Below are 22,195 nucleotides of genomic sequence, written 5' to 3'. Positions count from 1 at the left end.
TTAGTGAAGCCTTCAGCCCGGGGTGTGATCCGAGAGACCTGGAATCGAGTACCACATCGGGCTTCCTACATGGAGCCGGCTTCTCCCTCTGTCTGTGTCTCTGCCTCTCTCTCTCTCTCTCTCTCTCTGTCATGAATAAATAAAGTCTTTACAAAAAAAAAATAGCTGACTCTACTGAACAGTTACTATGTGCCAAGCAACATTCCAAATACTTTATGCATTCTATTGTACTCAATCCAAATCCCCTAAGAAGGGACTCCTATCATCACACCCGTTTTACAATGTGAAGGAAATGAGACTGTGGAGATGGAATAATTTGGTAAGGCTAGGTGACCATATTACCTGCTTTGCCTCGGATAGCCCAAGTTTATGCCTGTTGTTTTGGATGATAAATTATATGCTCATGTACCAAAGATCCACACTCAGTAACCAGCAGAGGCAGGTTTCCATTGGGTAGTGTGGCTCCAGAAAGAGAACCTGACCACTGTAAGATAGTCTCCCCAGTCTTACCTTCATAGGAGAAGACTGGGACAATGGGATTTGTTCTTTTTACTTCTACCCGTCATAACCCAGATTTCCTACATGCGTACAAATTAATGTGGGGTAGAGGGGATGGGGGGCTGGTAAGGATCACGTTTTTCAAAACTGTCCTTTATCCTCCTTTAATTCACAGCACAAACCATGTGTGGGCACAGAGAATTCCTCAGTTTGTCTGTATCCACATCCCTGGGTCTGAACATTTTTAAACACATTCAACTTAACAAAGTAATATTTAACCAGATCCTTTTCTACTTTGGAATGACCTTCACCTTCCTCCAGCCTAGTCTGGGCAGCCAGGTCACAGCTGTTTGCTCTTTCTATTAAGACAAAGGTGGGTATACTGTACATGCCAACTTTTAGTTCCATTCACAATGGGCATTCCTTTTTCCCCTAACTCAAAAACAACTCTCTTATTTTTTATTTTTTCAGATTTTATTTATTTATTCATGAGACACACAGAGAGAGAGAGAGAGAGAGGCAGAGACACAGGCAGAGGGAGAAGCAGGCTCCATGTAGGGAGCCCGACGTGGGACTCGATCCCGGGTCTCCAGGATCACGCCCTGGGCCAAAGGCAGGCACTAAACTGCCGAGCCACCCAGGGATCCCTCTTATTTTTTTTAATCTATGGTAAAACAATCTGTTTTCCCAATAAATGTTTCCCAATAAACATCAATGCTAGTTTGACAGCGTGAAAACAGCAAACATGAGTATTAACTCATACCTTCACCTCATGCGTGTAATTTTAAAATGCATTGCAAGTGGCCCAAATAATCAGAGGTGGTGATTTCAAGCCCTTACCACCAGTCTGTGTGGCTTCACCTGGCCTCTCCAAGCTTGTCTCCTTTACACAAAGGCACGGAGGTGCTAAGATCCACATGGTCCCACCCAGCTCTCAAGTTTCTAAGTCTACTTATTCTCTACCATATGACCATGAGCTGCCACCTGCAATGTGTAATCATTACCACAAACCTCCTAACAGCTGGCTTCCTAGCAGGTCCAAAAGGTCCATGATGGGGCATATTACAAGTCCCTAAAGGTAAGGAAATAAACAATCCTCTCTCAAAAGCAGACCTAGCCAAAGACTACCTTTACTGAAACCCAACACAAGCATCTGAGGTCATCAGACGCCTGGAAAACCTGCCACAGGCAAGGGTCCTGGGAGTAGGCTTGGAATAGCCCTGTGGGGAGCAGCAATGGCCCTCATATTTGTAATGCTCCTGGAAATATTAAGTTTGACTTCTGTCAGCCCCAGGCCACGTGAAAAAATGCTTTCTAATGTTTGTTTTTGTGATGGATCATGAATGCTTTCTCTAAAATGGAACTAAAGTCAACAAGAAGGACAAGACTGGGAACAGTGGCTCTAAAGGTTTTTCCTGCCTCAAATCCTAGTATGTTACCTTCAAAAGGCAGGTTTACTGGTCAGGTCCCAACTATAATGGCAGTGGGAAAGCGGCTGGGTGGCGCGGTACTACTGAGTTAGCTGACAGATTTAAGTGTCTTTGCTATCAGGAAACAACAATTGCCCTCTGCACCTGTTCACTTACAAAGGAGAAAACAAAGACAAAATTAAAAATGAATTCGTAGCCTGGAATTCAAAAAAAAATTTTTTTAAGATTTTATTTATTCATGAGAGACACAGAGGGAGAGAGAGGCAGAGACACAGGCAGAGGGAGAAGCAGGCTCCATGCAAGGAGCCCAACATGGGACTTGATCCGGGTCTCCAGGATCACACCCTGGGCTGAAGGTGGCGCTAAACCGCTGAGCCACTGGGCTGCCCGGATTTCAAAATTTCTAATAGAAACTGAATTCATCACTTAAAAAAAAAAAAAAGACAAAAGAAAAGCCATAAACTCAAAGGTCTGGGGAGTTGGTCATTATGAAGTTTTACTTATGCATACTTATGAAACAGGAAGAGGTTCTTCTTACCTAAAGTTTTATTACATGAAGTTTACAGCCACATTTAAATGAAAACTTCCATACTGAGATTTGTTACATATGCAGGCATAAAATCCCTGGCAACAAATACCGTGTTTAAATCCAAAGCCTTCTGGTAGAGAAATATGTAATACCACTTGACAAAAGTTGTCTTTCTGCTTCTTATCAGAGCCCTCATTTCAGTAGTGTCAAAACTTCTAGAAAATTTGTTATGGAAAGTCAGAGGGAACCAAGAAAAATGTTGAAGCCAATAAAAAATTATGTGTGTTTGGGTCATCTGTTCAAACCAATTTAATCTTTTCTAACAACTAAGATGTAAGGTCATGTTTACCTTTCTCTTTTCAAAGGTAAGTTTAGAATACAAAAGCAATTCAATGAAGAAAATATCCTGCAGATTCAACATGAGCATGTAACCAATGAGTAAAAAAAAAAAAAACAAAAACAGAAAAACAAAAATACCCCACCAAACTGCAATTTGATTCATTGCAGTAGAAATCAGACTCTTCAAATAATCAACTCTACTAACAACAAAAACAAAGGTTCTTCCTAATGTATGTAATAATTAAATGAATCTCTAGTATTTTTGCTCTGTATGAGAACAGACTAGCATACCCCAAAGCATATTCTATGAACCCCAAGCCTAAGAATATCTACGGAAAAAAAAATTCCAAGGTCAGGTAGGTTTGGGAAACACCATATATTTTTTCTCTCCCCGCCAGAATGCCTATTAGCTTATGAAAGCTCTGAGAAGTGCTTCACTAAAGAAATCTATCATATTTGACTTAGCCTAGCACTCTCTTTTTAAATAACACACGTTAGCATATATGATAAAGCTAGTACTTCAAAGAACCCGACGGGAAATGTAAAGCCAGACCATAGCAGCTACTCTGTTATCTATGTTTGGTCAGAAACTTCTAATGATCACACATACCCAGTCTCTTCTTTCTGGTCACATGCATGGATTACACTTGCCTGCTCCCCTTGCAGTTGGGCAGGGTCATGTGACTAGTCCTGGCTAATGGTTTTTGTATGACCCATCAGCCTGGGGTTCCCAAGCTAGAAAACGGTAGAGCCGAGCCCCCTGCTTTCCTATGATGGACATATACCATGAATGAGAAAAGGACATCTATGGCTTTGAGCCACTGAGATTTTGGAGATGCTTGTCACTGCAGTATCAAGCTTACACTGCCTGATACAGTATGGAGTGGAACAGTCTTGACTAGAGCTATGTAAACTGATTGGAAGTGGCAAAATAAACACACAAAAATATGTGAATTATATAGCATAGTAGAATAAGCATATTAAGAATGAATTTTTAAGAAACCCACTTTAGTCTACAGAATCGTAAATTAAACACTAAAGATCAGCAAGTTAAAACTAAACACCATGGTATGACTAATTTGAAGTGACCAAATTTGGGACACCTGGGTGGCTCAGCGGTTGAGCGGCTGGCTTTGGCTTTAGGACGTGATCCCAGAATCCCCGGATTGAGTCCCACATCAGGCTCCCTGCATGGAGCCTGCCTCTCCCTCTGCCTGTGTCTCTGCCTCTCCCTCTGCATCTCTCATGAATGGATAAATAAAAATCTTAAAAAAAAAAAAAAAAAACAAGAAGTGACCAAATTTAGTTTGTTTATTGGCAAGAGTGGGTAGGACACTTGCAATGAAGGTAGTAGCATCTCTTAGTGAGTGCATGTAATGTCCCAGAAATGAGTACGTATTACTGCATTTAGTCCTGACACTGTGATAGTTGGTAGATGATAATTGTTGGCATCATCTCCCCTTCATATGAGAAAACCAAACATCACTAATAAATGGCACTCATGCAACAACATGTGTCTATGCTCTTTTTAATATGCCATTAATCTGAATTAGAAAAATCTAAGTCATAAAATTAAAAAAAATAGTTTGGAGTTTCCTTACCCTGAGGCACTTTATAAGAAAGTGAAAGTATTGTACAATTAGGAGGCAAACTTTGGCCAAATAGTAGGTCAGAACTTGCAAAGAATAAACAGGATGTTCTTATAATTAACATACTAATTATTTGCAAGGAGTGACATGGACTTTTAAAAAAGCTTATTTTTTCAAATTATAAAAGACACGATTATTAGTGAACATTGGAAAATACAGAAAAGCACTTAAAGGAAAACAAAAATCACAATACTACCATACTCCACAAAAAATTAAGATTTGGTGTATTTCCTCCTTTTTGTGTGTGTGTTTTTCCACATAGTGGAGATTACCATTTAAATAATCTTTGGTTCTTAACAGCCAAACTGTGGGAAGAGCCGAGACATCCTTCTACAGATGAATGGATAAAGATGTGGTGTGTGTGTGTGTGTGTGTGTATACGCACACAATGAAGTATTACTTAGCCATTGGGGAAGGACAAATACCTACCATTTATATTGATGTGGATGCAACTGGAGGATATTATGCTGAGTGAAATAAGTCAGAGAAAGACAATTATCATATGGTTTCACTCATGTGGAATATAAGAAATAGTGCAAGAGGATCATAAGGGAAGGGAGGGAGAACTGAATGGGAAGAAATCAGATAGCGAGAAAAACCATGAGAGACTCTTAACTCTGGGAAACAAACTGAGAGTGCTGGAGGGGAGAATGGGGTAACTGGGTGATGAGGATTAAGGCAGGCACATGATGTGATGAGCACTGGTATTATACGCAATTGATGAATTACTGAACACATCTGAAACTGATGATGTGCTATATGTTGGCTAATTGAATTTAAATCTTAAAAATTTAATAAATAAATAACCCTGTGTTCTACTTTTATTCTTTTATATTAAGCTCCCTATATTAGAATGTTTTCAGTAATATCTTTGTCAATATAATAACTAATAGTTATATATTTGCCATGCATTAGACTGTCACATTACTTATACCAACTTATTTAATCCTAAGAACTCTCTAAGGTCTGCATTATCAGTGCCCCCATCTTAGAGATGAAGAAACTGAGACAGAGTAGGATTAATGACATACCCAATGTCACAAAGTGAGTCCCTCCTGTACTTGGGATTCAGACCCAGGCAGCCCCTAGGTCAGCACTTTTAACCACTACATTGGACTGCCTCCAAAATATTCCCTTCTCTAACTTACCAATGATAGGCATTTGGCTTATTACCACTTTTTATTCTAATAGTGTTAAAATAGACATTGTTATGGGCACCTGAGCACTATTTTATGCAGGCCTATTCAGATAGCAAAACTCTTACCCTTCCAACAAGCTGAATTTATTTTCAGCTAGCTGACAACAGCTGTAGAAACATCTAAGATGGCTAGCATTTCATAAACCAACTCATTACTCCATCTACCCCTGGTATGAACTTCCATGTGGCCCTCACCTGTCTACTCCAGAAATCTGCAGCAGATTTCTGTAATGATTCCATCTGCCTTCACCCTGCACAAAGAGCCAACTAAAACCCTGGCTTTGTTCTGTACAACTCCTAACATTTATAAGCAAATTCCATAAATTTTTATGTCTGGAATATCTTAAATGCTAAATATTTGTTGCCAGTCTTATGAGCCTGTGCCAATACAAGGCATACAAACACAGAGAGATGACATCCAATATGCAGGCATAAAATTGAGATGAATTTTTTAATTCCGACAATAACCCACGAAGAGGATATTCAAATATTTTACTTTTTGCCTTCTTGAAATCTCTCGCAAGATTAAAGGAATACATACTCCAATTCAATGGATGATCTGAGGGGAAAACTATCCAAAGCAGAGTTTCACAAGCAGATCAAATAATGGAGTGTTAAGTAAAAAAAAAAAAAAAAAAACTGGTGATTCTGCCTGATTGTTCACATCTTCTGAACTCAATTTACCAATCCGGCTATGCAAGAGTGTGTTTAAAAGCAAGGAATATGTAAAAGAAGGGAGAAATAAAAACATAAATTTAGAATTCATGGGCTCAATAAATATTCCAAACTGTCAATAATACCATATAAATTCATTTGCCATCCAAGAATGAAAAAGATAATACCTCTAAAGAAGCTAAGTATCTCCCTCCACGTTTTCCAAAAAATATTTTTCCACACTGTAAAAACACAAAATGTTGCTTACATATTCTAAAAGCCTACCTAGAAAAATAGCCTCAATTCTACTGACTAAAAGCCTAATTAGTATAAACTACAAATCTCTGTATAAAGGCACTTACATAAGAGCCAGAAATAATGTTTCCATATACGAACAGGTCCTCTAAAATCTGTGTAAGATACTGAAAGTGACAAAGCAAAATTCAGAACTTATAAATTTGACGACAGAAATATCTAAGAAACAAAGCCATTCTGCAGGGTACGCAAAAAAGGCTTATAAAATTACTGCAATTAGTCTATGTCCAAATTTCAAATGGATTTTAAGTTAGAAGATAATTAAGATATCTGGTAATAACATCTTTCAAGAAATTCTTTATAAAAATTTATATTTAAGCCCTTCTAGAGAAAGTTCACTCACTGTTTTCATAATACATTTAACATCCAGGTCCATTCTGTTCTAATTTTATTTCCACTCAGTCATCTAAATAATGCTTTTTAAAAAGCGTCATCTTCACAGTACCCAAGCTAATAGATGAGGTGATTGGATTATCTCCTCAGGCAGCCTCTACACCTAGACATCCCTCACCCTCTGCAGGTGCTGATTGATCGTGTTACCATCAGGCTCAAACCTGTATAGGACCCCCTCCTAAAGACTGCACACCCCTAACTCCTTTGTTTGTATCATCTTGATTTCAAAAAACAAGCCTATATTTTTAAAATGGAGAGAACAGAATTAGAAAGTAAATCAATTACAAACAAGAATCAAGTACTGCAGATAAACTGCAAAAACTTAATACAGAGTCAAAAAAGGAATAAGCAAAGAAAAAAACCAAAAGGTTCCACAGGACAGTAACCAATGCCCTTTACTATGCTTCTACAAGGTTCTAATGTTCAAACATCAATCATTCATATCCCCATGACTATCAGACATATGAAATACAAGGCTTTTTTTTTTTTGCCTTCAGGGCTCAAATTTCTATTCAAACTACATTTAGCAAGTGGGATGAGTTGGGCAGGGGAACCTCAAGGTGACATTTGGGATAATACATCACTAATTAGTCTAGATAAAACTACGCAAGATAATATGTTACACAGAAGTATTTTCCTGCATAGAGGCACAAGATTTTTTATCCTTTTTTTTTCATCTTTTTTACCTTTTTATTTTTGTTGGAACAAAACGTAAATAAAAAGAAATGCAACTAAACTAAGGTGGATAGCAACCATTTCTATTTCTTGGTAATACATTTAGAGGAGTGATTTTGCTCAAGTGAAATGACAAGTTTCAAGATATTTTGTTGAACTGTAGCTATTTTAAGACAGGCCAAGGCTGCATTAGTGCTTGTCATACAGTTTGCTCCCAATCTCTTGGCAGTTCTCCAACGCATTCCAACTTCTTATGCACAGCCTTGCTGGAATCACATCCCACTTATCTCTAAAGACACACTAAGTAAGATGTTGCCACATTACACAACCAACCTGCCATTTATTCCCATCAGATCACTTTGCACAATGTCTGACTAAAAAAAAGTAAGACCACCATCTGTGTGGATACAGTTTAGTCCAAATGATCCAGTTTACACTGGCCCCCAAAACAAGTATCAGAATACTGCTCAAACTTGGGAGAAATCTGTATTCCACTCCCCCAAAAAAGGTCGAATACTAACCAATTAAGGAAAGAGAACTGATATGGAGGGGTAAAAAAGCAAGATCAAATCTTAAAAAAGAAATGCCTTAACTACAGATACTAAACCCTAGTCTTATTCTAACTGCTTACATTTTAAAGCAGATTAATCAGTGTATTTTTTAAAGGATCATCTCAGTATTTAATGAGTCCCATTACTTCCTTTAAAAAATAATTTAACCTAGCAATACATCCTCTAAGCCAAGTACTCTCTAATTGTTAATATTTGGCCAAAAAAAAAAAAAGTCCTCTTCAAAAACAAACTGGAATGGTTAACCACATGCTGCTACATTCCATTCTTGCTAAAAAAATATATTTAATTAGCACATCTGATCCTCATGCTCTGCACAGCTGCATAACATTCCAGTGATAGGCCAGCTATCAATATACTCTTTACGTTAAATATCTACTTACTTTAAAAGTTGAGAAGACTGAGAATCAGTTCTCAAATATAATCCACTAAAGATTTATTTACATGAACAAGTTTCCTTTAATAAGAGTAGAGCCCAACAAAAATACATACTATAATTTAGAAATACAATATTCATGTAGACATACGCTAACCAAGTAATTCTTCAGAGCTGAAAACATGTACATATGTATATATGTGTCTATATATATATATATATATATAAAATACTCAACTGATAGATAAGAATAGTCTTCCTCAAGAATAAGATGATAAATTAACCTGTTCTCTAATTAAACTTTCAACCTTTACGAATGAGATTTTAAGAGCTAGGATGAAAATCAGTGTTCTTGAAGTCAGGAGCACACACTTCGAAAGCAAAGTAAACATTTCAAAAATGAGAAATCATCCCAATTATCAGGGAAACTCAGAAATTCCTTTAATAGTGGGTACTGATTTAAAAACAAGCAATCAGACAAAAAAACAAAAACAAAAACAAAACCTACCTTTAAAACAAAGAATAAAACACAAAGCGTGGGCTAGCTTCTTTTCTGCTCAAAAGGCACACGAATGTCTTTGCTCCAGGATCATGGTCATCCTTGACTCCACCCCAGGAGATAAGTTGGGTATTTAAGGACAGCTGGCAGCAAAGAGTTGTCACCCCGCTGTGAGAAGGACCAGGCCCCTCTCAGAGAAGTTACCCAACTGATACTTCTGACCACCACTTGCTTCCTAAAAAAGTGACAGGTGTACTCATCCATTCAGAAGTCCAGATAAGGCCACCTTCCAGCCCCTCTGCATCCCCCTACCCTGGGGTGCAGGGACCACTGTGAGCAATGCCTCAACCCTGCCTCCCCAAGCGCTAGACCCAATGTGTGCAGCTGCCTGGAAGTTCACTGAGATCCCTACCCCAGGCTTCAGACAGCCCAGGCACATTAACCATCAAGCATTTCCCTTGGTAATTTGTGACTGTCCTCAAAAAGAATGATTCCCATCAGGTTGGGAGTTTCTGAAGAATCCCTTATTTGGAGAGAGGAAGTCCATGTAGTACAGCTGAGCCCCAACCCCCCCATCCTGCTCCATCTATCACCAGGCCCAGCCAAGTTTCAGTCTAAACTGTAAAAGGAGCTACCACTGGCCTTCGGTGTTTAAACCTGGAAGAAAGTTTAAGAAAAACCTGGAAAGAAAGAAAGAAAAAGTATAAACATTTACAGTATTCTACATTTGCCACTTTTCATGCAGGTCTACTACTCCAACCAAGACTAATAACCACAAAGTACTGCATAGAAACTGCCAGAAAGGGCTTTCTCTCCTAGTGAAAGGGGATTTCACCTCCCTTCCCACTCCTTTCCCTAAGCCCATGAAAAAACCCTCTTAGCACCTTCTTCAGGAGAGGCCAAATAGAATTAAGGCCACAAAGAAGTGCTAGCAAGTCACCTCCATCCATACAATGTCCCAGGGCTTAAACTGGCTTGCATAATCTAGTAAGTACCTTGCCTTTTCTCCTTGAAACAGATCCTAGATCCAAAGATAGAATTTTAAAGAATTCAACCAATACAGGACCCTAAGAAACTTGAGCTCTAGTGTATGCTTTCAATAGTTACAACCAAAACTGGCTCAGTACATACAATTACCCTGAAAACCAATATTCTAATAACCATGTCCATTCCATGTGTAACACTCTTGAGGTAGCTGTTTTAAAGATTCTCTGAAATCTGAAGATAAAAGTAAAATCAGATGTTGTCCGAAGCGTATGGAGATGTCCCTCAAGGGAATTAATGCAACTCTGATGAGAATTCCTTCCAAAACAAAACAGAAAGCACACATTAACTAATGAGAACTTAACTTCTGGTATTTTTCCACTATAAAAAAATTTTTTTTCAAAGAAGAAACGTATCTATAATAAAATCTGGATTTTCTGTTTCTTTACCATTTTAACATCCCTACCACTAAAAACAGCTCAGGGCAACAGTGTCCATGCCATAGCTATAAATAAGACCAGTAGTAAGATTTTATGTTTTGTCATGCTACGTGTATTGACAGGAATAAAGATCATCAAGTGATTATTTAGACTGCCAAAATTTGACATCTTTAGCCTAAGATTGAGAATGTGGCCCTTATTTGTGAGAGGAGTATGCAGCACAGGGAAAAAGTTTAATAGGCTAAAAACCAAAATGTTAACTGCCTGCTGCTGGGAGTCACTGGAATTTCAATTTTCTTCTTTGTATTCACTTTTGTTTTGCATATGATCTACAATAAACATTTATTATTTTGGTAATTAAATATTTTAAAGCTTTTATGTTAGATGATTTTATGCTAATTTATAACTATGAAAATACATATTCTTCATAAGCCATTCAGAAAAAACTATGCATACTGTATAGGGTAGCAGACCCTGTCAAATATTCAAGGATTCTAAGGTTAAAAAATGAATATTTTAACTTTTAAGACTATTGTACTCACTATAAAAGCACTCCCATGTTACAGATTTAAAAATACAATGGAAAATGTTTAAACATCACAGATCAAAATAAGTAAACATTGTTTTAGGGAAGAATCTAGGTTTTCCTTCCCCTTTAAGTAAGAGAGGGAGGGGGAGTAAACCATGGTAAGAATATGTATCATCCCACCCCAAAAACAGTACAGCTGATAAAAGAACATTCCAGAAAAATGTACAGCTCTTGAATGTTCAGATTTGGCCTTGAAGCAAACATACTAGGACAACAATTATCCCTAAACTGCTACCCAAGAGGGTAAGGAAACAACAAGAAACTGTCACTCAGAGCCAGAGGCAATAGCCATAGAGGCTGATCTCCTGGAGGATGTTTTTACCCGGCTCCCTTGTGGCCCAGTTCCTACCATCTTTTCCCACACTCTGTGGAAGTAATAAAATACCAAGAGTCTAACAAACTGCGCATTTAAATAAGGAATGGAAAATTTTTTTTCAGAATTTCAGCACTCTTTACACTTTTAGTATTAAGACTGGTTTTCTTTAAGTTCTGGCAGAAAAAAAAATGAATAGCAAAGGGTATATTTAGCTGATAATCTTTTTACTTGCTAGCTTTTATCCATCTAAAATGAGGCTTATCATGGTGTTAGGTTATTTTTTGATAAAAAGCAAGAGTTTATTGTCAAGTACTTCCAAAAATTTGGGAAATGTGGAGAGATGAAATTAGAACTCTTCCATAATCCCATCACCAAGAGAGAGCCACTTTCTAAACATAGGCATATTTAATTATACATATATGCTGCCAAAGAATAAATTACGCTTATTTATACATCATTCTGCATTTCATCCTAGTTCATCTGTTGGTAAAAATCTGTAATGATGTTCTAATACAGACTTTACAGCCCAACCAATGGCTTCAAGTTAAAGATCAGAAACAGAAGGAAGATTCTACATCAGAAATGTAAAATGGTCCTAAAAGTAATTCAGGTGTTTAATCTCATAGCTTAAAGTTTATAAAGAATGGAATTATGACACCTATAAACAAAAGTCAATTTTAAAGTAATCTTGAAATTCTAATATCTTATTTTAGCCTAAAACTCTTCTCAATCAACCACCTATAATTGATGGTAGAAAAAAACACAAAATTTGTGGAAGTAAATTAGTTCATTTCTACAAGCTACCTTTTACAAAGTGCCATTACAGTTGGGAATTTGGGCAATAAAACAGAAGAACTATTTCATCCCAAACATTTCCCCCAAAGATGAAGGGCAGTGTGATTCATTCCTGAGACCCACTTTTAAAATGTTATCTCCACAAAATTCCCCAGTTTAGAAGTCTTAAAATAGCCCTCTGCCTCCTTTCATGGTGGAGATTACTCAATCATACATACACCTATCTCTCTTTCTCACCCATGTGATCAAGAGAGAGAAGCAATATCATATATACGCATACATAAGAATTTCCTTTCGTATATAGAAGGAAGGATATTATTAAAATTCATTCCTCTCACTCTTAGCCTACAATATTCCCAAATGGTAAGAAACCATTAATTGGAAGTAATATAAATCTGGAGTTATTTTTATTTTAAAACTTTCATTTAGAATTTCGTCTACTTTCCTGAGCAATTCCAATGAAACATGATGGTCCTAGGGTTACAAAATTAGCTTCAGCAGTGGTGCTTGGGCTCCCACAAGTGAGAACAGGAATGTCACAGAATCCCATTGCCCTCTTTGTCTAAGCGTGCGGTTTGGAAAGACTAAAGAATCCTGCCTGGTCTTCCCCACCTTTTCAGCTCTACTCAGGTTAGTGTAGTCAAATCAGCCTTCCATCACATCTGAATGCTCTACTTTTCTCTCAGATTTATACCCTAAAGATGCTAACCTACTCATTTTTCCTCTGCTCTTAGAAACGTGTACAGAAGGACAGATAACACAATCCTTTAGAAGTTTAAACTATTCCTTAATAATGATATATAAGGGGCCAGGTTTTTTTCTTTCCCTTTTTCCTTACAATTAAGTGTTGCTTGATTTTTTGATTATTAAAAAACCGTCGACATGGTAGTCTATTATGTTTACTGTACTCTATTTGTAAAAGATTTCAAAACTCAGAATGAGAAAGAAACATTAAGTCATAGGATTTCCTTTCTTGTAAGAGAGGAAATCACCCATCAAGCCACCATGCAAAGCATTAACATTTTAGTGTATTTCCTTCCAGTCTTATTTAATATAACAAAACTGGACCTATACCCTATTACATAGCTTTGTATAAAGGTATTTCCACTGATTATTATATTGTTAGCATTTTCCCAACTCAGCAGTATTCTACCAAGCTATTATTTTAAGCACTATACCGAATTCCATTCGAACCCTGTGCCATAATTTGAGCATGTCTCATTTGCTTTTTCACTATAAATACTGGTAAGAAAATCCTTGTTTAAAAACCTCTGCCCTTGGGCGCCTAGGTGGCTCAGTCGGTTAAGCTTCTGCTTTTGCTCAGGTCATGATCCCAGGATCCCGGGATGGAGCTCTGCATTGAGGCTCCCTGCTCCGGGGGAGCCTGCTTCTCCCGCTCCCTCAGCCTGCTACTCCCCCTGCTTGTGCTCACACTGTCAAGTAAATAAAGTCTAAAACAAAAACAAAAACACCTCTGTCCTTATCTTTATTTCTTTCTTCTAGATTAACAGAACTACAAGTGCGATTTCACTGTAAAAAGTATAAACATTAAAAAAAGTATAAACATTTACAGTTTCCGTGTGTGTGTGTGTGTGTGTGTGTGTAGAGAGAGAGCGCACGCCCAGTGTTTTCTACTGTTTGTATTAATCCAAATATTCTCCCAATAGGTAATGTGGAGCTCCTATTTCATAGCATCCCAGAGAGCATTATTTACCCACCAATTATAGTGGGAAAATTAATCTAATTGTTTTGGGTTTCACATTACTGGTGAGTTTGAACAATTTAATATAGTTCTAGTTATCAGCTTCCTTGATTTCTTCTTTTACAAACTATCTGTTCATATCCTTTCCCCAAATAGTAGGGTTTTAGTGTTTCCTTGTTTGTTAAAAATAAGTATTAGTTAGGTTTGCCTTTCCTATAATTTAGACATGACACATAAGGACAAGTTTAATGTAGAGTGAACTTAGCATTATTTATCTGAATGATGGTATTGTTTACTGGAATGTATCTTTTCTGAATAAATCAAAATATTTATTTGAAAGAAAACATAAAATTGAAATAAACTAAGCAAAATGTCCATGTCTCATGATAATTAAAATGTATTGTGGATAGACCGTAGATTATCTCACTTAGCTTTAATAATCCTTTGTGATAGGCATCACCATGCAGATAGAGAACTGAGGGACACAGAGAGATCAAGGTAGTTTACCCAAGGTCACTCAGCCTACACATGGTGTCCTCATCCACTTAGGTCACCTCCCATCTATTCACTGTACAAGCAGTTGGCACAGGATTGGGCCATCACAGCCTTTCTCCTCTGTCTCCCCTCCTTCTCATTCCCTTGGCTACCACCATAACCTGCTCCCTTAACCTCTGGACCCTTATAACCACCTATTTCCTGTCTCCCTGCTCTTGGTTTCTTCCTGTTCCACTCTATTTTGAACTCTGCCAGAGTGCTGTGTCACTCTAATATCTTACCATCACAGAATTTTAGGGATATACAGGATCTTAAAAATTAGGTATGAGGGGATCCCTGGGTGGCTGAGTTTAGCGCCTGCCTTTGGCCCAGGGCGTGATCCTGGAGACCCGGGATCGAATCCCACATCGGGCTCCCGGTGCATGGAGCCTGCTTCTCCCTCTGCCTGTGTCTCTGCCTATCTCTCTCTCTCTCTCTCTCTGTGACTATCATAAATAAATAAAAATTTAAAAAAAAAATTAGGCATGAGATCCAATCTAATGGTAGTTACTGCCCAGAATACCATATTGAGAATGTTACTGAGCCTCTATCTCAGCTCTATGGAAAAAGAGTGTCGTGGCTGATTTTCTAGGTCTGCCAGGGAGGGAGGGAATGGTGCCCACATGCCAGGTTTTAACCCCCCACTATAATTTCATCTAAGTTTTTCATTTTATAAATTTAGAGCCAGACCAGAAAGGTAAATGGCTTGCCAAAGTCACACACCAAATCAACAAGAAGTCTTTTATCTCCTGGGGACATACAGAGAATATATTCTGTACAGTAAAGCATATGGTCATTATGTTCAGGAACTAAATCTTACCATTAAACCAGCCCACACCACCATCACTTTAACCCAATTTCAAGCCCTGGCAAAAGAAGATATCCAATAATTGTTTACTGCATCAAAAACAATACTGCAGAGTAATCTTAGAGTAACAGCAAAGACAGAACAGTAGTATACATGCTTCTGGGTAAAAAGAGCTATAATTACACTACTTTCTAGAACAGGAACCTCAGCTGACAAAGGGTTTCCCGTAAGTGGTCTTTATAGCCTGTGCTGATCAATATACAAATTCTGCTGTAACACAGCCTCTTAAAAAGATATATTACAGAATAAGCTGTTGATTAGCTCTTTTGACATAAAAATATCAAGGTAGTTTTTGAAAGCATTTAAAAGAGGTCAGTGGCTCAGGCAGTTTGAAGAGAAACTAGTGGACCTATTATTAACCGAACACCTACTATGTACCTAACACTGTATAAGGAAGTATTATCATTTCCATTTTACTGATAAGGAAACTGTGGTTTCAAGAGTAATGGACTAGCCTAAGGCCAGAACCTAGCTGTGGCCACAGGCTAGTATACAAAAGCATTAGGATCTGAGCCCAGATCTGTTTGACTCCAAAACTAATGTTATTTCCCAATTGAAAAAAATTCTCCTGCAATAACAAAATTGTGCTCACAAACCTTAAAGGACCAGAACCGATTACGACTCTACTGGAATTATGAACGACTATTCATCAAAAGAAACCACAAAGAGTTTTTAAAAACAAAAACACACACTGGGAGATAATTTTTAAACGCATATAATCCACAAGGAGTAGCAGGCAATCTCCATAAGGAATTCCTACAAAATCAATAAGAAACAAATCTAAAAGATAAATAGGCAAAAAGCTTAATAGGCACTTCACAAAAGGAGGAACCCAAACGGCCAATAATATATATACCTAACCTCAATAACCAGGGAAATGGCAAATAAAAAGCACAATGAGTTAACGTTTCAAAAATATCAACAGGACATTTTAAAGTCTGGTAAATGAAGTAGTCTGACAAAATTATGGAATGATCGTAACATGTACACTACTAGTAGGAATACAAGTAGTTCAATCACTCGAGAAAAATAGTTCAGCATATCTAGTAAGGTTGATGATATACACACCCAATCATCCAACAAATTTCATTCTTCAGAGAAAGAGACAAATAAGGTGTGTGTTTGCATCTATCTCCACACATGTATTAAGAGACAAGTAGAAGACATATTCACAGCAGCCTTTTTATAAGAGCAAAAAAACTGAACCAGTCTAAATCTCTATCTACAGGAGGAATCAATAAGCTGTAGTAGAATACTATACAGCAGCAAAACTGAATGAACCACAGCCACAAAAGGAATGAATCTCAGGAATATAATGTTTATCTAAAAGTGCAAATCACAGAAAAATATGTAAAGTGTAATTTCTTTAACATAAAGTTCAAAACCATACAAAGTAAGATTTTTTTTTTTTAAAGGACAACCCATAAAGAAGAGCAAGGGGATGGTAAGCATAAAACTCAGGACAGTGGTTGCTTCAGACGGGGTGACAGAGGGTCACACAGGGTACTATGAATATATGATAATAAGATTCTCCTCTAGGTGGTGGTTGCCTGAGTGTCCGCTGGTTTATGATTCTGTAATGTATCTTTCAGGAGTATTATTTTGCATGTACAAATCACTTTAAAAAGACATTCAGAAGGGCAAGCCACTGAATATACCAGGAGAAGTTCCTGATGACAGAGAACAAGATGTCAGAGGACAACAAAGGGGGCTGAGGGGACCTTATCCTCAGGGGTGTAGCTTCCTGGACTCCAGTTTCTGCTGTCTCAAAGCCAATGCCTTTTTTCCTAGGCAGGGAGGGGAGACTGTTTTTCAACTGTAGAGGTATTCTAGAAAAGAACTGAAAAACCTGAGTAATCTAAATAAACTATTAAAAAAATAGGGCTCTTCCACCTAAAAATTAAAAAAACTTTGTGAAGTATTTCTGTATTAAATGATTTACAAAAAAAATAAATAAATAAAAATAAATGATTTATAATCACGCATCCTTTTCTTCAACACCACTTAGAGACAGAAGGGGGAAAATGTGCTGATACTTCAGCAAAAATAAAGACAAAAGAAAGATACTAGAAGGAACCTTTTGATATGGAGGTACCTTGGCTGAAGGAGTAGAGCAGTTTCTCCATTTAACAAGCATACACAAGTCACTTAGGGGTCTTGTTAAAATGCAAATTCTGATTGGATAGGTCTGGGATGAGACCTCGAAGAATCTGCACTTCTAACAAGCTCCTGATGTGGCTGTTCCACAAACCTTACTACCATAGCAGGAGACATTACGAAACACCTGCTCCAATGATGTCTAAAAACAGAAGTATGGGTGTCTCTAATTGGGAGTTTCATTTTCTCCACCAAGATAAAGAAATGGATGATACTATTCCTACACTATATAAAGCTGGGTACAGGATAACTGTTACCAGAAAAATCAAGAATACTAAACTAGATCTTTTGCAAAGAAAAGGTGTTCTGAGACGGGCGCCTGGGTGGCTCAATACGCTAAGCGGCTGCCTTTGGCTCAGGTCATGATCCCAGGGTCCTGGGATTGAGTACCCCCATCGGGCTCCCTGCTTCTCACCTCTCCCTCTGCAGCTCCCCACAGTGTTCTTTCTCTCTCTCACCCTCCCTCTCTCTCTCATAAAACATTAAAATAAAAAGAAGAAAAAGAAAAGGTACTCTGAGAGAGCAAAGCCTGAAAACTTGAAAAAGAAATCCACGAGAGAAGTTTTACTCACTTCGACAAACCTACAGAAGTAGCCTTTCCAGAAGGAGTATTAGCCCTTTCCTTTTGGAAGAACGGTTTCCCAGTGGTATTGAAGAAGCCAGGACTGCCATAAGGAAATCCACAGGACAGTAATTAAAGACTGATTATAACGCAGATGTTTGTCATGGCCCAACATAATTAAAGGAGCATCACAGCACTGTATACATACGTAATGTATGTGCGAATAGCTCTCGAATTCTAATAGGCTCTTAACAAAAAGTTTATTATTTTAATTGAAACCACATCAAATACTTTCCACTCATCATGTCTGTTTGTTTAGTAGTAGTAAAATCCTTCCATCTCAAAATAATACTTCTACACGTAGAGTCATGCTTTCATACATACCGCACTCAATAACCACTCAAACTCTTCCAAAGAAACGCCAATGCCAAGGCTCTGCTAAGGATGTGTCACAAGTAGAGTGAGGTCTTCTTACTCGCTCCTACAACATCACAGACTGTTGTTACTAGTCTCACCCGGAGAGATGCTCTGCACAGAAAGCCTGCACAGCAGGAGCCGACCAAGTGACAGCAGCTCCCTCACTGTCCCAACACTTACTCTCAGATGAAGGGTTTGGTTAGTCCAGAGATGACACAGTTACAAAGACTGTAACCTAACAGAATTCTGCACCTGGTGTGTAAGTCAGAACAGCTAAACCCCTGCGCCATCAACACAGGATATTTTTTACAACATAATAAATCCAAAATGTCTGGGTAATCCATGGAAACAATACTCCCAAGCATCTTCACACATCACAATTTTATACAACCGAAGCAATGATGAAACCCAAATTCAAAAAAATCTTACATTTTAACAGCCCTCTATTAGAGAAACTCAAAATAATGCACGTAAACCACGCAATTTACGTTCAGTTCTACTCTGCAGAGACGCATAAAATCAAATGCCACTGAGCTGAATGCATTAGAGATTTTTTAAAAACAAAAGTAGACATGCCCTTGCGTTGAAACATTGACCTTCCCTTCCAGTCAGCATACTGAAATTCCCTTTTTCACAGAGACATTTTAGAAGAGGGGACATTTAGATGCATCCCATTTGCCATCCTGCATTGAATAAATTAATTGTAGCAGTGACATTTAGAAGAGAAATCCCGTGTTCCCAACCTAAACAGATAAGGACACTGGGAATCATCTCCTTCTGACCAGATACCAGCCACAGAGGCCTTGGTGGTCTGCCTCTCTCCAATCCCCCTCCTGGGCTAGATCTGCAAAAAAAAAAAAAATATGTACACAAAAAATACATACAAACACAAACGCAGTCAGTTGCCATGATAATCCCATTAGTCATGACAGGATGCTTAACCTGGCTAGCCACATCAATCTGAATACCAATTTAGCAACAATCACACCACTCACCTAATAATCTTAAAAAAAAAAAGAAAAAAAAAAGAATCCAAATCTGTTACCTGTGCTTGATTTACAGGAAAAAAAAAAAAAGGCAAATGATGCACGCAAAGCAAACACAGGTTAAAGAGACAATTCACCATCCGTCAAAAAATACGCTCCTTTTAAAACAACGGACCGAACCTTAACATTTTTTAAAATGTCTCAGATACGTAAGAACTAAAACACATCAATCATCCCGTCTCAAAAAATAAAATGGTTTCCTGTAGGAACATTCATATTCTTAATAGGAACTGACCGAAGACAGAGGTCCTGTAACGTCATCGCTACCGAAGCTTCAATTAATCAACTTTTTTCACAAACGAAGAAATCGGTGGTGGCCGGGCTGTAGTCACAGGCTGTGGGTGATGCACAGAACCGCCCTGCGACTCGCGATACCGACTGCACCACTGCCTGCGCACCCCGCGGCCCGCGCACCGCAGCCCCTCCCTGCCGCTCAGGTACCTCGGGGAGCTCGCAGGCCGGCCCCCAGCCTGCATTGGCGCCGCAGGACGCCCCTCCGTCCGAGCACAGCCCCCCACCCGGGCGGGCGGGGTCACCCCAACGGCAGGCCCGCCCCGCCCCACGCCCACGGCTCGGGGACCCGGTCCTCCGGCCGCCACATCCCGCTGAAGCAGCAGGACAGGCTCGCGGCAGCGGCGGCCCCGGGCCTGGGTGGGGCCGGGCGGGGGCCGGGCCCGGCAGCGAGAACCGGGGGAGGCTGCGAGGCTGCGGCATTGTGCTGCATCACGGCGAGGGCACCGGGAGCCATCCATCTTGCCAAAAACGCGCCTCCCCGCCCAGCTAACCCCCACCGCATCCCTTCGGCTCCTCTGCTGCACCCCCCCCCCCCGCCCTGTCCCCGCTCTGGGGCCCCGCTCCGGATGGGGAAGACCACGGACCTGGGTCGGATTCTGACCTCGCCAGCGCTCCCCTCCCCACCGGACGGCGGGCACTTGGCAGCTCTCCTCTCGCAAAAACAAAGGGAAGGCTCCCCCCACCAAGAAAATCAAAAAATAAAAATAAAAAAAGAGGGCCGCGGGCGCGGTGGGAGGGATGAGGACCAGAGGGGCTCCCGGCCCACCCCCGCGCCCCAGGGCCGGCCCGGAGGGTCCCCGCGCTGGTACAAACCTGTTGAGGGGCCGGTGGCTGGAGCCGGAGGGCGGGCGCCCCGAGGCGGCTCACGCCCAGCCCTGGGAGAGTGGGGACGGGGAGAGGGCGGGGGGCAGGCGGCGGGCGCGGGGGGGCCGCCGCCTCCGGCTCAGCTGCAGCGCGGCGCAGCGGGGACCACGCCTGGCCGCATCCCCCGGCCGCTGCGCCCCCGCCGCCCCGGCCGCAGGGAGGGCGCCCGAGAATACGCGCCCCCCGCTGCGCCCTCCGCACCCACCCCCGTGCAGGGGCCGCTGCGCCCGGCGGGAGGGAGGCGGCGGCGGAGGCAGAGGAGGAATCGGCGCCGCTGCGCCCGAGGATGGGGCTGGGCGGGCGCGGTGCGCGCGGGGGAGCTGCGGCCGCCCCACTGCGGACCCGCCGCCCCTGCCCGCAGCGCCCGCGCACGAATAAGCACCGGAGCCCCCGGCTCCGCGGCCGCCCCCGCCCGGGCTCCGCAGCCTCCCTGCCCCCACGCCGCTCCCGGGGCGCCGGGCCAGCGGCGGGGCAGCGGCGGGGCAGCGGCGAGGCAGCGGCGTCCTCCCGGCCCGGGCCCGCGCCCCTCCTCCTGCCCTCCCGCCGCCCGGGAGCCCGCCCGGAGGCAGCCCCAGTGAGTTGGCATCTTCCAGCCCGCCCCCCCGCCCCGCATCTACCTACCTCCCGCGGGTCAGGGGGTGGGGGCGCCGGGGTCCCGTCCTCCTCCCGCTCCTCGGCGGCCGGGCGGGTGGGCCGGGAGGCGACTCCGCGGGGCTGTCCGCGGCTGGGGCCGGGGCTCACAGGACGGGACCGGTGGGCGCTGCTGCGCGGGGCTGCGCGCTCGCTCCGGGCGGAGAGGCGGCCGAGGGAGGGACTGGAGGAATCCGCAGCCTGCACGGCGACAGCTGCACTGATTCCGGGGGCTGGGCGGGAGCGCGGGGCGGGGGGAGAGGGGGAGGGCGCAGGCCGGGAGGGGGCGAGGGGCGGGGAGAGGCGGCGCGGACGCCGGGAGCGCGCAGCCCGGCGCGCGCCCCGCTCCCTCCCGCACGCCCTGCGCGCTCCGCTCGGCTCGCCGCGGCGCCCCCGCTCGGCGCCGCCCGGAGCCCCGCAGCGCCCCCCGCCCCCCGCCCCCCGCGCCTGCTGCGCGCGCTGGCCGAGCTCGGGCGCTGCCCCGGCCCGCCGCCCGCCGCCCGCCGCGGACCTCGCCCTCGCCCTCGCCCTCCGCGGGGGGACCCAGCGGGGCTGCTGGCCTAGGCTGGGTGGGCACCGCCACCGCCGCCGCCGCTACCCGGGCCCAGGGACAATGGGGGCTTTGTCCCCGCGGCCGGCGAGGGCCAATTTCACGTTTAATTTGAGGCTAATTTGATTATCGCCTTGGAAAGGGGCAGCCTAATTTTCTACGTGATTTGTGCAGCCTCTTTTCGCCCGCGATGTCTGCGTTCGGAGGGCGGCGGAGTGTTGGGGTGTCGGGGGCTGGTTTTAGGCTTTAGGTGGTGATGCGGACCGGGTTCCGCCCAGCCTGATGCAGGGCGACGGGGACCTCTCCGTGGGAAACCTTGGGCG

General features: G+C 42.0%; 2 protein-coding genes across 9 annotated transcripts in view; one reads left to right on the top strand and one right to left on the bottom strand.

Annotated features, from left to right (window-relative positions):
• Positions 1-21,579, bottom strand: part of SPTBN1 (spectrin beta, non-erythrocytic 1) — a 197,522-nt gene extending 175,943 nt beyond the window's left edge. The window contains exon 1 of one of the 8 annotated variants that reach the window (XM_025467186.3): positions 21,314-21,579. The gene's annotated coding sequence lies outside the window, so the exon portion shown is untranslated. The other 7 variants (XM_049115520.1, XM_025467192.3, XM_049115522.1 and 4 more) reach the window with 7 other exon arrangements.
• LOC125755873 (translation initiation factor IF-2-like) lies at positions 20,395-21,270 on the top strand. The gene has a single exon (XM_049115073.1). The coding sequence runs from the start codon at positions 20,395-20,397 to the stop codon at positions 21,268-21,270; it is 876 nt and encodes a 291-aa protein (XP_048971030.1).
• Positions 21,580-22,195: the final 616 nt, after the last annotated feature.

Source organism: Canis lupus, chromosome 10 (assembly GCF_003254725.2).
Source record: "Canis lupus dingo isolate Sandy chromosome 10, ASM325472v2, whole genome shotgun sequence".
In the NCBI taxonomy this organism is placed as follows: domain Eukaryota; kingdom Metazoa; phylum Chordata; class Mammalia; order Carnivora; family Canidae; genus Canis; species Canis lupus.
Note: the sequence above shows the minus strand (reverse complement) of the source record. Positions and strands in the feature narration are given on the sequence as shown.